General features: G+C 46.7%; 1 protein-coding gene across 1 annotated transcript; it reads right to left on the reverse strand.

Moving 5' to 3' along the window:
• Positions 1-9,689: 9,689 nt before the first annotated feature.
• Positions 9,690-11,893, reverse strand: LOC144600866 (neuropeptide Y receptor type 4-2-like). The gene has a single exon (XM_078412747.1). The coding sequence runs from the start codon at positions 11,891-11,893 to the stop codon at positions 10,775-10,777; it is 1,119 nt and encodes a 372-aa protein (XP_078268873.1). The 3' UTR covers positions 9,690-10,774.
• Between the last annotated feature and the right edge of the window lie 5,921 nt (positions 11,894-17,814).

Consider the following 17,814-nt stretch of genomic DNA (forward strand, 5'->3'; position numbering starts at 1 on the left):
AGGAAGGAGATGGGGAGAAATTTCTTTTGTCAGAAGGTGGAATTCTTTGCCACAGAAGGTTGTGGAGGCCAGGTCAATTGATATTTTTAAGGCAGAGATAGATAGATTCTTGATTAGTACGGGTGTCAAGGGTTAGGGGGAGAAGGCTGGAGAATGGGGTTAAGAGGGAAAGATAGAACAGCCATAATTGAATGGCGGATAGACTTGATGGGCCTAATGGCCTAATTCTGCTCCTTTCACTTATGACCTTGTGACCTTAGTTTTACAATGTTTTTAGTTTTACAATGGTAGTTTTCACTAGGTAGTTCACTGGAACAACTTATTTTTTTCCAGACATACCTTAATAATGTAAATGTGGGCGTCAAAGTGAAACGTCCAAACTTGTCGATGGGATACATTTTGAAAATGTGATTAACAGTCTAAGGAATAGATGGCAGAAGGACATAGAAAAGTTGCTGGAATGACTTGCTAGTCCTTTAGAATGGAGATGAGGAGGAATTTCTTTAGCCAGAGGGTGGTGAATCAGTGGAATTCATCGGCACAGATGGGCAGCATGGTGGCACAGTAGTAGAGTTGCTGCCTCACAGCGCCAGAGAACCAGGTTCGATCCAGACTACAGGTGCTGTCTGTATGGAGTTTGTACATTCACCCCCGTGACCGCATGGGTTTTCTCCGGGTGCTCTGATTTCTTCCCAAACTCCAAAGACGTACAACTTTGTAGGTTAATTGGCTTTGGTAAAAATTGTAAATTAGCCCCAGTGTGTAGGATACTGCTAGTGTACGGAGATCACTGGTCAGCATGGACTCGGTGGGCTGAAGGGCCTGTTTCAGCACTGTATCTCTAAACTCTAAACAGAAATGGCTGTGAGGCCAAGTCGTTGAGTATTTTTAAAGTGGAGATTGATAAGTTCTTGTCAATCGGATGATAAATCTGTCGAAGGATCCCAAATCAGAATGTCACCCATCCTTTTTCTCCAGAGATGCTGCCTAACCTGCTGAGTAACTCCAGCACTTTATCTCTGTGATAAGTTCTTGTTCAGTAAGGGCGTCAAAGGTTATGGGGAGGGCAAGGGAATGGGACTGAGAGGGAAAGATAGCATGGTGGAGCAGACACGATGGGCCGAAAAGCCTAATTCTGCTCCTATGTCTTAAGATCTTATGATAATGGGTAGGCAAGTCACAGATTAAACTTAATACAGGGAACTTTGAGAGAAAATATAGATTAAATGGCACAATTCTAAAGGGTGCACAGGAACAATAGGACACAGTTCTACATATATAATTAGCAGAGTATGGTGTGAAACTGGTTGGCAAAGTGTGTATTTGATCCTGTGATTTATAAGTGGAGGCACAGAGTACAAAGACAGTTAAATTATGTTGAAACTTTATTTTAAAATTCCTAGCACCCTAGTCACCCTGCTCTCCCCTTCCCCTCCTCCACAGTTCATCTCCCATCCTCATGTCCCATATTTCCCTTCAATTCCCACCTCGCTTTCACCTCCTCCCATATCTCTCCAGCTAGCTTTACATTTCACTCATCCACTTCTCTCCGTATCTACCTCCCTTTCAGCAAACACAGAAAAACATAGAAAATAGGTGCAGGAGTAGGCCAAGCGGCCTTTCATGGCTGATCATCTAAAATCAGTACCCCGTTCTTGATTTTTCCCCGTATCCCATTATTCCTTTAGCCCCAAGAGCTAAATCTAACTCTCTCTCAAAAACATCCAGTGAATTGGCCTCCACTGCCTTCTGTGGCAGAGAATTCCACAGATTCACAACTCTCTGGGTGAAAACATTTTTCCTCATCTACCCCTTATTCTCAATGGTCTACCCCTTATTCTCAAACTGTGACCCCTGGTTCTGGACTCCCCCAACATTGGGAACATGATCTTTCCTGCTTCTAGCCTGTCCAATCCCTTAAGAATGTTATATGTTTCTATAAGCTCCCCTCTCATCCTTCTAAATTCCAGTGAATATAAGCCCTTGTGATTCCTTTTCACCTTTGTTAATTACTCCGCCTTCTCCCTGTGACCTTGTGGGTTTTCTCCAGGTGCTCCGGTTTCCTCTCACATCCCAAAGACGCACGGGATGTCCGGAATGGAGGCAATGGCAGCAACGGTCCTTTGTGGCCAGCTGCAGCTGGGACTGTAAAATGGCGCAAAATGGTGCCTCTTGTACATAGACTCAGTGGGCTGTTCTGTACATTCAGACCTAACCGGGGGATTGTGCTCGTGTACGGGGATCATCTTACTGATCTGTATGCAAAATAAGTATTTCACTGTACGTTGATACACGTGATAATAAAGAAACCATTGAACCATTAAACCATTAATTGGCCTCAGTAAATCCCCCTTAATGTTTAGCGGCTGGATGAGAACATGGGATACCATAGAACAAGTGTGTGAACGGGTGATCAATGTTCGGCATGGACTCGGTGGGCCGAAGGGCCAGTTTTCATGCTGTTTCTCTAAACTAAACAAGCTGCTCTCACGTTAGACAGATGAACAGACAGCACCCTCTCAGTTGAATTCTGTTCCAACTTTGGGGTTGACAGAGTCTCTTGCCCAGAGTCAGTGAATCGAGGACCATAGGTTTAAGGTGAAGGGGAAAAGATTTAATAGGAATCCGAGGGGTAACTTTTTCACACAGAGGGTGGTGAGTGTATGGAACAAGATGCCAGAGGAGGTAGTTGAGGCTGGGACTATCCCAACGTTTAAGAAACAGTTAGACAGGTACATGGATAGGACAGGTTTGGAAGGATATGGACCAAAAGCAAACAGGTGGGTCTTGTGTAAATGGGACATGTTGGTCGGTGTGGGCAAGTTGGGCCAAAGGGCCAGTTTCCACACTGTATCACTCTATGACTCCATGACCCTATGACTCTATGGCATATTCAGCTTTGTTGGTGTTGGAGAACCAGTGGTAGAGTTGCTGCCTTACAGCGCCAGAGACCCAGCTTCGATCCTGACTGCAGGTGCTGTCTGTACAGAGTTTGCATGCTCTCCCTGTGACCCCGTGGGGTTTCTCTAGGTGCTCCGTTTTCCTCCCACACTCCAAAGACGTACAGGTTTCTCGGTTAATTGGCTTCAGTAAAGATTGTAAATTGGCCCTTGTGTGTAGGATAGTGCTAGTGTGCGGTGATCGCTGGTCAGACGGACATGGTAGGCCGAAGGGTTTGTTTCCACAACACAAGCTAGATGCAGGAAAAATGTTCCCAATCTTGGGCGAGTCCAGAACCAGGGGCCACAGTCTTAGAATAAAGGGGAGGCCATTTAAAACAGAGGTGGGAAGGAACTTTTTCACCCAGAGTTGTGAATTTGTGGAATTCTCTGCCACAGAGGGCAGTGGAGGCCAAATCACTGGATGAATTTAAGAGAGAGTTGGATGGAGCTCTAGGGGCTAGCGGAATCAAGGGATATGGGGAGAAGTTGGGCACAGGTTACTAATTGTGGATGATCAGCCATAATCACAATGAATGGTAGTGCTGGCTCAGAGGGCCGAATGGCCTCCTCTTGCACCTATTTTCTATGTTTCTATTAAACTAAACTTTAATGGACCATAACATCTCAGCATTGTGGCCAAAGTACTTCACCGCCCAAACCTAACAACCGCACTAATATACCAAACCAAGTGCCACTAAAACAATAATAAACTCACGATACTCTTAACGGAGAAAGATTAATTGGCCTTGGGTCCCTGACCATGCCTGTCTGGCCTTGCTCCAGCTCCCAATGAAACCGTAAGTAGGATTCAACTCTGCAATCTTCAAATAAAGAGAGAAGGATATCCTTGTGGTAAAGTATTCCCAGATTAGATCTGGTTTGTCGCAAGACGATCTTTTTCAAATCAAACCAGGTGGTGAGCTGATAACTAGCACGGCAATTAGTGCCAAGATTTAATTCATTACTTATGATCTAAGCCCGGGTTCAGTTCACTACAATATCAGTCTTGGCTCAGTCTGGTGGATCGAGCTATGAGTCTGCATCAAAATGTGGAAGAGTTTAGTTTAGGTTAGTTTATTATCGTCACGTAGATTGACTGTCAAGTCAAGTTTATTTGTCACACACACATAAATGTGCAGTGAAATGAAAGATCACCCACAGTCCAACAACAAGAACAATAAAAGCAATAAAAGAGCAATAAAAATAAGCAATAACACACACAATCAAACAAAAAGAAACAGAAAGAAACATCCATCACAGTGAGTCTCCTCCAGTCACCTCCTCCTCACTGTGATCGAAGGCTTTTCTCTTCCCCTGCCGTTTTCTCCCGCGGTCAGGCTGTTGTAGTTGCTACGTTCCAGGCCGCGCCAGACGGTGAAAGGTCCACAGCGGGCCGACCCTAGCCCCGCGACCCGGGGCGGGCGAAGATGCCGCCGGTACCGTTGGGATTTAGAAGGATGAGAGGGGATCTTAGAGAAACATTTAAAGTTTCTTAAGGGATTGAACGGGCTTGATGCAGGAAAAATGTTCTCGATGTTGGGGGAGTCCAGAACCAGGGATCACAGTTTAAGAATAAGAAGTAGGCCATTTAGGACTGAGATGAGGAAAAACTTTTTCAACCAGAGTTGTGAATCTGTGGGATTCTTGGCCGTAGAAGGCAGTAGAGGCCAATTTACTGGATATATTCAAGAGAGAGTTTGATATAGCTCTTAGAGCTAATGGAACCAAGTGACACGGGGAAAAAACAGGAACAGGGTATTGATTCTGCATGATCATCCATGTTCATATTGAACGGGCGGTGCTGGCTCGAAAGGCTGAATGGCCCACTCTTGCACCTACTTTTTTTGTTTCTATGTTACATCTACCAAGGTAATGTGTAAAGCTTTTTTTGTTGTGCGCTATCCAGTCAAAGGAAATATTATACATGATTACAATCAAGCCGTCCACAGTGTACAGATTCAGGATAAAGGGTACAACATTTAGTGCAAGATAACGTCCGATAAAGTCCAATTAAAGGTAGTTGAAAGGACTCCAATGAGATAGGTGGGAAGTCAGGGCCACACTCCAGCTGGTGAGGGGACGATTCAGTTGCCTGATGACAGCTGGGAAGAAACTGTTCCTAAATCTGGAGGTGTGGGTTTTCAAACTTCTGTACCTCTTGCCTGATGGGAGAGGAGAGAAGAGGGAGTGCCCATTTCCTCCACAGATGCTGCCTGACCTGCTGAGTTCCTCCAGCACTTTGTGCTTTGCTCGAGATTCCACCATCTGCAGTTTCTTCTATCTTTATATGCAGCATCAAGTTATATCTTCCAGCAAAATGATGGGTCACACTATCCAAGAATTTTATTTATTTAATTTTATCTATTTATTTATTTACTTACTTTCCGGTCAATACAATACAACAGATTGACCGCACAGTTGTGAAAGTTAAATAGTATGAAATCATTGTATCAAAAATAAAACAATATAATCACACATGATATTTTCTGACAGAAAAAAAAAGGTGTAGGCAGAAGCCAAAGGTTATTGTCCCTACCCTTAATGCTTAATCAAACATAATTTTAAAAAACACAACATCAGAATAGTCTCATTATCAAGGTTATAATTAAGAACAAGGGAAGGATTGATTTTTCACACCTTGTAGAGTAATGTAGTTATTGATGTTGTTTTTAGCTTGATTCAAGTCACATTCCTGAATATTTCAGAAATGGAAATGTTTGAAATTTGGAAATTTGATTTTAACCTCGATTAGTCATGTGTTTCTGAGCCAAAAAAAGCAACTAACATCAAATTCAGATTAATCGTGGAAATGAACTGCTGCAGGCTCTGGAAATCTAAAACAAAAACATAGTTGATAAAAAGTCATCAATCTGATAAATTATTGTCTTTGAGATGCTCTGGCATTTTGGAGAGCAAATTAATCTTGCTACTTAACAACGCATTGCCGCAGAGGGATGTGAAGGCCAAGTCAGTGGATATTTTTAAGGCAGAGATAGACAAATTCTTGATTAGAACGGGTGTCAAGGGTTATGGGGAGAAGGCAGGAAAATAGGATTAGGAGGCAGTGATCAGCCATAATGGAATGGTGGAGTAGACTCGATGGGCTGAATGGCCTAATTTCTACTCCAACAACTTGTGAACTTGCGAACTTGTGAGTTCTCGAGCTCAAAGTTATAACATTCTAATTTGCACAGACTCCAGTTCATGGTTCACTAATATATCTGGACTTGCACACTTGGTTTGCCTAGATGTGGAGAGAATGTTTCCACTAGTAGGACTACTAGGACTAGAGGTCACAGACTCAGAATTAAAGGATGTTCCTTTAGGAGGGAGATGAGGAGGAATTTCTTTAGACAGAGGGTGGTGAATCTGTGAAATTCTTTGCCACTGAAGGCTGTGGAGGCCAATTCAGTGGATATTTTTAAGCCAAAGATAAATAGATTCTTGATTAGTACAGGTGTCAGAGGTTATGGGGAGAAAGCAGGAGAATGGGGTTAGGAGGGAGAGATAGATCAGCCATGATTGATTGGTGGGGTAGACTTGATGGGCCAAATGGCCTGTCCCTTATGACCTTAGGACCTAACCCGCATGTTTTTGGGGACGAGGGAGGACATCTGGAGGAAATCATGGGGTCGCTGGAAGAACGTGCAAACTTCCCGAAGACAGCACCCAAAATCAGGATTGAACTTTGGTCTCTGGTGCTGTGAGGCAGTGGCTCTACCAGTTGCGCTACTGTCCCAGAGTAACTGACTGGGTCAGGCAGCATCTCTGGAGAACAAGGACGTGTGACGTTTGGAGTCGGAACCCTTCTTCAGACTGGGGGAGCTCACCAACTGATAAATCACATGTCCAAGTTTGGATAGATGGCAGGAGAACACGAGGCTCCCTCAGGGAGAAGAGGACAGATTGGGGTATCTATCAGAAGAGCTACCTGGATCTCGATAGTCAGGTCAAGGCAATCAGCATGGGATAATTGAAAGGGTTAAGCTTGGTGGCCGGTGAGGAGTTGCAGCAATTGGGGGGGGGGGGGGGGGGCTCCTATGGACAGGTGACGTTTAGGGGACGACGCTGAAGAAGGGTCCCAGCCTGAAACGTCGCCGATCCATGTTCTCCAGAGATGCTGCCTGACCCGCTGAGTTACTCAGCACTTTTGCATTTCTTTCCTCCTTGGTTGCCATTTTTTTCAATCAACTTCCCAGTATTATCGAGTTCTTCAAGGAGGCAGATACGATCGTGGCATTTAAGCGGCTTTTGGACAGGACATGGATATTCAGGGAATGGAGGGATATGGATCATGTGCAGGTAGAGGAGATTAGTTTAACTTGGCATCATGTTCCGCACAGACATGGATACTGTTCAATCTTCCGGGAGAAGCCGGGCGGCGAGGCCTGTCCGGGCCGAATGAGCGACGACGGCGCGGAGATCCTCGGCGGCAGAGATGGGAGTCTCGGCAGCGGCAGCGGGTGCCTCGGCGGCAATAGACAATAGACAATAGGTGCAGGAGGATGCCATTCGGCCCTTCGATCCCGCACCGCCATTCAATGTGATCATGGCTGATCATTCTCAATCACTACCCCGTTCCTGCCTTCTCCCCATAACCCCTGACTCCACTATCCTTAAGAGCTCTATCTAGCTCTCACTTGAATGCATTCAGTGAATTGGCCTCCACTGCCTTCTGAGGCAGAGAATTCCACAGATTCACAACTCTCTGACTGAAAAAGGTTTTCCTCATCTGAGTTCTAAATGGCCTACCCCTTATTCTTAAACTGTGGCCCCTGGTTCTGGAGTCCCCCAACATTGGGAACATGTTTCCCGCCTCTAACGTGTCCAGCCCCTTAATAATCTTATACGTTTCGATAAGATCTCCTCTCATCCTTCTAAATTCCAGTGTATACAAGCCTAGTCGCTCCAGTCTTTCAACATATGACAGTCCTGCCATTCCGGGAATTAACCTAGTAAACCTACGCTGCACGCCTTCAATAGCAAGAATATCCTTCCTCAAATTGGGAGACCAAAACTGCACACAGTACTCCAGGTGCGGTCTCACTAGGGCCCTGTACAACTGCAGAAGGACCTCTTTGCTCCTATACTCATGAGCCTCGGCGGTGGTGGGGCATCGGGGGCAACGGGTGCCTCGGCGGCGTTGGGGTGGGGGGACAATGGGAACCTGACGTGGGGGGGGGGGGGCGCCGTGAGGGACAATGGGAGACTTTTACTGTAGAGATACAGCGTGGAAACTGGCCTTTCGGCCCATCGAGGCCGTGCCGATCAGCAATCACTCCATTTACTTGCACTATCCTACTCACTAGGGACAATTTACTACTTCCAGAAGCCAAATAACCTATAAACTTTTTGTCTTTCGAGTGTGGGAGAAAACTGGAGCAACCGGAGAAAACCCACGCGACCTAATCTGAGGAAAGACGTTCTCCTAATCTGAGGAAAGACGTTCTTGCCTTAGAGTGGGTACAGAGAAGGTTCACTAGATTGATCCCTGGGATGGCGGGACTTTCATATGAAGAAAGACTGGATAGACTAGGCTTGTACTCGCTGGAATTTAGAAGACTGAGGGGGGATCTTATAGAAACATATAAAATTCTTAAGGGGTTGGAGAGGCTAGATGCGGGAAGATTGTTCCCGATGTTGGGGAAGTCCAGAACCAGGGGTCACAGCTTAAGGATAAGGGGAAGTCTTTTAGGACCGAGATGAGAAAACATTTTTTCACACAGAGAGTGGTGAGTCTGTGGAATTCTCTGCCACAGAAGGTAGTTGAGGCCAGTTCATTGGCTATATTTAAGAGGGAGTTAGATGTGGCCCTTTTTGCTAAAGGGATCAGGGGGTATGGAGAGCAGGCAGGTACGGGTTACTGAGCTGGATGATCAGCCATGATCATATTGAATGGCGGTGCAGGCTCGAAGGGCCCAATGGCCTACTCCTGCATCTATTTTCTATGTTTCTATGTTTCTATCACAGGGAGAACGTACAAACTTCTTACAAACTGCACCGCTGGTTAGGATCAAACCCAGATCCATGGCGCTGTATAAAGGTCCCGGCCCAAACCGTTACTAATCCATGCTCTCCAGAGATGCTGCCTGACCTGCTGAGTGACTCGAGCACTTTGTGTCCCTTTGTGTAAACCAGCATCTGCAGTTCCATGTTTCTTTCAGCAGAATCTTTAAGGCAGAGATAGACAATTTCTTGATTAGAACGAGTGTCAAAGGTTATGGGAAGAAGGGAAGCAGGCAGGAAATTTGGATTAGGAGGCGGAGATCAGCCATGATTGAATGGCGGGGCCGAATGGCCTAATTCTACTCCTATAACTTGTGAACTTTGAGTCAAAGTCAATCCATCCCGACGGTGAACAATATAACTCACTGCAATACACTGGAAACTGACAAGCTACTCACGTTTAATTACACCAACCAGTTTACTAATTTCAGTCAAAACAGCTATAATTTTTTTATTTCTCTTTTAGCATCACATTAAAAAACCAACACAAAAAAACACAGTAATTGCCTATCTATTGATAGAATACATGAGTGACCGACTTGCTTTTCATCTAGTGAGTTTCATTGAGTATATTTCTCTCAATGCATTAAGACCAATTATGTTTGAACCATGTGTAAAGAATATTGTTTCAAAGAGAAAACAGCAAACTATTTTAGGAACGAAACAGCGGAGAATCTCATCAATTTTGATCCTAAATTACGTATGTTCATGAGAAAGATCATTAACTCGCCATTGCTTATTTATAATGTAATCTAAATTGTTTGAGTGACTATCATATATATTTAAGACATAGGAGACTCGGGAGAGAATTGAATTTAAATTAAGTCAGGGCTGGAATGAGAGAGTGATTAGAGTCATCGAGTCATACAGCACGGAAACAGGCTCTTCGGCCAAGATGCCCATTTAAGGTCGTTCCACTGCTCCACGTTTAGCCCATATCTCTTTGAACCTTTCCTATCCATGTACCTGTCCAATTCTACCTGGTGTTGTACCTGCCTCAACTACTTCCTCTGACAGTTCGTTCCATATCGAAAAAGTCGCCGCCCTCACTTTAAACTTGTGGCTTCTAGTTCTCGATTCCCCAACCCTGAGAAAACAACTGTATGTATTCACCTATCTACTCCCCTCGTGATGTTACACGTCTCCAAGAGACCACTCCCCCAACCTTAATGTGTGCCCCAAGGAATAGAGACTAACCCACCCGTCCTCCCCCTGTAGCTCGGGCTTTAACATCCACGTAAATCTTTTCAACGCTTTTTCCAGCTTAAAGGCATCTTTCCTGTAGCAAGGTGACCAAAACTGAGCATAAGATCATAAGCAATAGGAAAAGAATTAAGCCATTCGGCACATCAAGTCTACCCCGCCATTCAACAATGGCTGATCTATCTCTCACACCTAACCCTATTCTCCTGCCTTCTCCCCATAACCTCTGACACCCGTACTAATCAATAATATATCTATCTCTGCCTTAAAAATATCCACTGACGTGGCCTCCACAGCCGTCTTGTGGCAAAGAATTCCACAGATTCACCACCATCTGACTGAAGAAGAAAACACAGTGCCTCAAGTGCGGCCTTGCCACATCCCAAAGATGTGCGGGTTTAAGGGTTAATTTGCCTCCGTAAAACGGTCCCTAGTGCTTGGGGGGCGGATGAGAAAGTGGGATAACCCTAGAACCAGTGCACTCGGTAAGCCTGTTTCCATGCTGTATCTCCAAGCTCCAAACTAAACAAAGTTTATCTGTGAAAACGGCCAAAGTGTGAAAGCTCTGTTGCTCAGGCAGCATGGCCTTCGCCTGTCAAACAGAGATGGCAACCAGCGCCTAATCATGGCACGTTACCCTTACAACTCAGTCGCAGTGAGGTCTTGGAGAGTTCGGTGTTGAGGGTGGAGAGCGGGAAGTGTTCGCAGTCTTCCTGCCTCTCCCAGTCGCAGTGGACGACGATGGCCCACAGCTCCTTCTTGAAGTTATTGTTGAGGAAGCCGTAGACCACAGGGTTGATGCAGGTGGAAGCCATCCCGGCCAGGTGGCACATGGAGAAGATGAGATTGTGGTCACAGGACATCACCGCCTCCATGTCCCAGTCCGCGATGAGATTGAACACGTTTAGCGGCAGCCAGCAAAGTCCAAATCCGAGGACCAGCAGACCCAGTATCGCGGTTATCTTCCTGACCTTTGGAGCCCTGGGGCTCGGATCTTCACCGACTTTGCCCAGCAAGTCCTTCCTGGTCCTCAGCCTGGCGTATATCCTGCCGTAGCACACGGCGATGAAGGCGAGCGGCGCGCAGTACTGAAAGGCGAAGAGCCAGGTCGTGTAGGTCAGCTTCTGCTGCCTGCTGGGCCACGATTCTAAGCAGATTGGCTGAGTGAACAAGGACGCGATGGGGTCCGCGATGTCCGCCAAGGGCTCGTCGGTCAAGACGTGAAATATCAGGAAAGGCAGTGAGATTAGGCACGCCACCGCCCAGATGGCCACCATGCTCAGATACGCCTGGGGCAGGCTTGGCTTCCAGCCCGTGGGGTTCATAATGAGCTGATGCCTTTCCAGGGCGATGACGACCAGGGAGAGAATGGACACCGTGACGGACAGGCACTGGATGAAGGGGACCGCCTTGCACAAAAGCTGTCCGAAGACCCAATAGTCCATGAGCGTGTAGACGATGGTGAAAGGCAGGCAGAAGACACAGATCATGATGTCAGCGAAGGACAGGTTGGCGATCAGCGTGTTGGTCACGTTCCTCTTGCCCTTCTGCTTGGCGATCACGCAGATCAGGCAGATGTTCCCAAGCAACCCAAAGACCAAGGCGGCGCAGTAGGAGGTCACCAGGATACCGCTGAGCGCCGCCGAGGCCAGGCAGGGGTTCCCAAAGTCGGCGAACCCCCAGCGGGACGCGTTGAAGGGAGGGGAACAGTTATTGTAGCGGAGAATGGGACCATCATCCATGGGAGGGGCGAACCAGCCTCAGCCGGCGGTCACATTGCCTGACAAGCGCACAGGGAGCTCTGGTGGCTGCAATATGTGCATCTGCGACTCAAATCCATCCTCAAATCAATGAGAAAGTGGAGCACGACAACGATCTGCGGGGGAGAAACACAAAATGGAAGCCATTAAGACATAGTCATGGTCACACAATCATAGAGTGGAAACAGGCCCTTCTGCCCAACTTGCCCACACTGACCAACATGCCCCATTTACACTAGTCCCACCTGCCTGGGACACTTCGTCAGACTGAATGCGGCTCCCAACCTCGAACCCACCACCTATCGATGTTCTCCAGAGATGCTTCTTCGTCCGTGTCCATCGTTCATATGTTACATCGCTGTCATCGTCCATCCTGAAAAGGGCGCAAACTTCCGGCGACAATCAGTGGGAGCCTCAGAGGGCGTGCAGCGTAGGTTTACTAGGTTAATTCCCGGAATGGCGGGACTATCATATGTTGAAAGACTGGAGCAACTAGGCTTGTATACACTGGAATTTAGAAGGATGAGAGGAGATCTTATCGAAACGTATAAGATTATTAAGGGCTTGGAAACGTTAGAGGCAGCAAACATGTTCCCAATGTTGGGGGAGTCCAGAACAAGGGGCCACCGTTTAAGAATAAGGGGTAGGCCATTTAGAACTGAGATGAGGAAAAACTTTTTCAGTCAGAGTTGTGAATCTGTGGAATTTTCTGCCTCAGAAAGCAGTGGAGGCCAATTCTCTGAATGCATTCAAGAGAGAGCTAGATAGAGCTCTTAAGGATAGCGGAGTCAGGGGGTATGGGGAGAAGGCAGGAACGGGGTACTGATTGAGAATGATCAGCCATGATCACATTGAATGGCGGTGCTGGCTCGAAGGGCCGAATGGCCTCCTCCTGCACCTATTGTCTATTGTCTATCTATTGTCACTTGTACAGTAGACGATGGTGGTAGCAGAATTAGCTCAGGACACTTCCAGTTTCCAGCCCCGCGACATGGACGCTTCTGCTATGGGGCCTCCAGAGATGCTGCCTGAATGGCTGAGTTACTCCGGCACTTTCTGTCTTTGTTTTTGTAAACCAGCATCTGCAGTTCGGTATAGCACCACCTATAGCAGTGTTGGTATCGCAGTAAACGCATGTCAAGTATTGCTGGTAATACAGTGAACTCATTTCTCCCATCATAGAATCAGAGAGTCACAGAGTGATATAGCGTGGAAATAGGCCCTTCGGCCCAACTTGCCCACACCAGTCAAAATGTCCCAGCTGCACTAATCCCACCTGCCCGCGTTTGGTCCATATCCCTCCAACCCTGTCCTATTCATCTACCTGTCGAACTGTTTCTTAAACGTTGAGATGGTCCCAGTGCCAACTACCTCCTCTGTCAGTTTGTTCATACAACCACCACCCTTTGTGTGAAAAAGTTACCCCTCAGATTCCTATTAAATCTTTTCTCCTTCACCTTAAACCTATGTCCTCTGGTCCTCGATTCACCTACCCAGGGTAAGATACTCTGTGCATCTGCCGATCCATTCCTCTCATAATTTTATACACCTCAATAAGATCACCCCTCACTCTCCTGCACTCCGAGGAATAGAATCCCAGCCTGCTCAACCTCTCCCTGTAGCTCAGCCACTCTAGTCCTGGCAACATTATTGATAAAGAAGTAAACGTGCCCATCCCAGTGCTGGTCGTACAGTAAACGCACTTCACCCAGTTTCAGTAACGCAGTGAACCCACCTCCCCGTGTTGGCATTACAGTAAGCTCAGCTCAAACAGTGTTTTCACAGAAGCCATCTGTCCCATTTGATAAAAGGGTAAACTGCCTTGCCAACATGCTACTGAACTAATCTCCTCATGTCATGATTCTATCTTGTTCTTCTATGTCCAGACCCTTCCAGTCTGCATCCAGGATACCTCACAATACCTCAGGTGGCGCTGCGGTAGAGTTGCTGCCTGAGACCCGGGTTCCATCCTGACTACAGGTGCTGTCTGTGCGGAGTTTGTACATTCTCCCCGTGACTGCGCGTGGGTTCTCCCCGGGTGCTCCGTTTTCCTCGTGAAGGTGCAGGTTTGTAGGTTAATTGGCTTGGTACAATTGTAAATTGTCCCTAGTGTGTGTAATATAGCGTTAGTGTGCAGGGATCGCTGGTCGGTGCGGACTCGGTGGGCCGAAGGGCCTGTTTCCACACTGTATCTCTAAACTAAACTAAGCAATATTTTTACCTAAAGGGTGGTAGGTCGATGGAACGAGCTGACGGAGTAGGTAGTTGGTTTGTTTAGTTTAGTATGGTATATTGGTATATATACCAAGGTACAGTGAAAAGCATTTTTGTTGCGTACTATCCAGTCAGCGGAAAGTCTATATATGGTTACATATCAGGCAACCCACAGTGTCCAGCTACAGGATAAGGGGAATAACGTTTAGATTTAGAATTTTAGATTTAGAGATACAGCGCGGAAACAGGCCCTTCGGCCCACCGGGTCCGCACCGCCCAGCGATCCCCGCACATTAACACTATCCTACACCCTAGGGACAATTTTTACATTTGCCCAGCCAATTAACCCACATACCTGCACGTCTTTAGAGTGTGGGAGGAAACCGAAGATCTCGGAGAAAACCCACGCAGGTCACGGGGAGAACGTACAAACTCCGTACAGACGGCGCCCATAGTCAGGATCGAACCCGAGTCTCCAGCGCTGCATTCGCTGTAAGGCAGCAACTCTACCCCTGCGCCACCGTGCCGCCCTGGTGTGCAAGGCCCCATCGGACGCCAACCATCCTTTGCACCACCTCGCCCAGGATTCACAGCAAAGTGCAAGATAAAGTCCAGTAAAATCCAATTAAAGATAATCTGATGGTATCCAATGTGGTAGGTGGCAGCTCAGGACCGCTGTCTGGTTGGTGATAGTATGGTTCAGTTGCCTGAAAATAACTGGGCAGAATCTGTCCCTGAATCTGGAGGTGTGCGTTTTCACGCTTCTGTACCGCCTGATGGAAGAGGGTGAGACTGGTCCTTGATTTTGCTGGTGGCCTTGCTGAGGCTGCGTGAAGTTATTAAAGGATATAAAATTATTACGGGATTGGACAAAGCTAGATGCAAGAAACACGTTCCCGATGTTGGGGGAGTCCAGAACCAGGGGCCTCAGTTTAAAAATAAGGGGTAGTGCATGAGAAAAAAAATTACAGCTAGAGAGTTGTGAATTTGTGGAATTCTCTGCCTCAGAAGGCAGTGGAGGCCGATTCACTGGATGCATTCAAAAGAGTTAGATAGAGCTCTTAGGGCTAGCAGAATCAAGGGATATGGGGAGAAGGCAGGAATGGGGTATATGATTGTGGATGATCAGCCATGATCGCGTTGAATGGCGGTGCTGGCTCGAAGGGCCGAATGGCCTCCTCCTGCACCTATTTTCTATGTTTCTGAGTAACACTGGTTCTGGTTCTACTGTAGACCAAAGATAGATACAAAATACTGGAGTAACTCAGCGGGTCAGGCAGTACCTCCAGAGAAAAGTAATAGGTGATATGTGATGTTTCGAGTTGAGACCCTTCTTCAGACTGAGATGCTGTCTGACCTGCTGAGTTTGTGTCTATCTCCAGTGTAAACCAGCATCTGAAGTCCCTTCCTACACGTTTTGTATGCTGTGGACCCATCATTCTCATGGCTGGTAACACAAAAAAAAGCACCCATCTGGTTTGTTGCTAATTATTGTGTTAACCTGAGCTAACCTTACACTTTAAACAGGACAGACCGCCCCTGATTTATTAAACTCGCCAACCCCATTACTGAGAAGGCAATAATCTCATATAGCAGCACCTCATATTTCGCTCTGGCAGCTTACACTCCAGCGGTATGAATATTGACTTCTCTGACTTCAAGTAACCCTTGCTTTCCCTCTCTCTCCATCCCTCCCCCATCCTAATTCTCCGACCAGTCTGACGGATTACATTTCATCTGTTTGCTTCGTTGCCACCCCCGAGCTAACAGTGATCTATTCTACATTTTCCTTAAGCCTCTCGCCCCCTTTGATGTCTCGTTTTCACACCTTATCTTTTGTGTCTCGCTCTCCCCTGATTCTCAGTCTGAAGGGTCTCGACCCGAAACGTCACCCATTCCTTCTCCCCGAAGATGCTGCCTGTCCCGCTGAGTTACTCCAGCATTTTGTGCCTATCTTCGGTGTAAACCAGCATCTGCAGTTCCTTTCTAGGCAATATTTTTTTAAACGGTGGCGGCGTGTTTCTTGATTCGGTTTTGCATCTTATTTGTTACCTATCATTTCGCTTACCTGCACAGCCCACTCACTGGTACTGGTCCGATTGTGTTCTTGGTCCACTTAAGGATGCGAATCTCCTAATATTTCCCAGGTGCCTTACAAAGCGAGATGAGCAGGGCTGGGTTATTCGATGCTGGAAGAGCGCTGTTTAAATACTCTTCAAACGACCGCCCTGGTTGGATCAGCGGGGAACGCGATCGCCCTCTCCCGAGACGCTAAGATACACAATGAACGGCGTGTCTACTTGTCGAATCAACCCTTCGCAAATATTTAAACCTACCCTCTTCGCAATTTTAATTCCCGTTACACTTAGAAAAACGCAGAAAATTAAGTCCTCGTCATTTAATGGGACACACACGCAGAACTACTTGTTCAAAACTCCAAACGTATCTCGCTCGGATCAAACCGAGTTAAGATACAGTCGCAAGGAACTGCAGATCGATACAAAGTGCTGGAGTAATTCAGCGGGTCAGGCAGCATCTCTGGAGAAAATTAATAGGTGACGTTTTGAGTCGGGACCCTTCTCCGGACTTCTGTTCTGACCCCTTTTCTGTTTTTTTCCCCTTTTCTGTTCCTTTTCCCCAGAGATGCTACCCGACTCGCTGAATTATTTTGTCTCTATCTTCGGGATAAACCAGCATCTGCAGTCCATTCCTACACATTTGGAACTGCAGATGTTGGAATCAGTCTGAAGAAGGGTCCCGACCCGGAACGTCACCTATCCATGTTCTCCAGAGATGTTGCCTGACCCGCTGAGTTACTCCAGCACTTTGTGTCTTTTTGTGCAGATGTTGGAATCTTGATCAAAACACAAAGTGCTGGAGGAACTCAACGGCAAAGTTCAGGCTGAAGGGTCCCGGCACGAAATGTCGTCAGTCCACTCCCTCCACAGATGTTGCGTGACACACGGAGTTACTCCGTCATTTGATACAGACAATAAGTGCAGGAGGCCATTCGAGCCATGATTCAATGTGATCATGGCTGATCAGTCTCAATCAGTACCCCGTTCCTGCCTTCTCCCCATACCCCCTGACTCCGCTATCCTTAAGAGCTCGATCTAGCTCTCGCTTGAATGCATTCAGCGAATTGGCCTCCACTGCCTTCTGAGGCAGAGAATTCCAAATTCACAAATCTCTGACTGAAAAAGTTTTTCCTCATCTCAGTTCTAAATGGCCTACCCCTTATTCTTAAACTGTGGCCCATTGTTCTGGACTCCCCCAATATTGGGAACATGTTTCCTGCCTTTAACGTGTCCAACCCCTTAATAATCTTATACATTTCGATGTTAAGGTGTGTTACACCTTACATGTTAAGGTGTGTTGACCGCTGGAGCTGTCTGTAATGATGGGTCCTTAGCAACTTAGAAAATAGGTGCAGGAATAGGCCATTTGGCCCTTCGAGCCAGCACTTCCATTCAATAAGACCATGGCTGATCATCCAAAATCAGTACCCCGTTCCTGCTTTTCCCCATATCCCTTGATTCATTTAGCCCGAAGAGCTCAATTTAATTCTCTTGATAATGTCCAGTGAATTGACCTCCACTGCCTTCTGTGGCAGAGAATTCCACAGATTCACAACTCTCTGGGTGAGTTTGTACAAGAATGCACAAGGAATTGTTAGTAAATCTGCAGAC

The sequence above is a fragment of the Rhinoraja longicauda genome, chromosome 16 (assembly GCF_053455715.1).
Source record: "Rhinoraja longicauda isolate Sanriku21f chromosome 16, sRhiLon1.1, whole genome shotgun sequence".
Classification (NCBI taxonomy): Eukaryota; Metazoa; Chordata; class Chondrichthyes; order Rajiformes; family Arhynchobatidae; genus Rhinoraja; species Rhinoraja longicauda.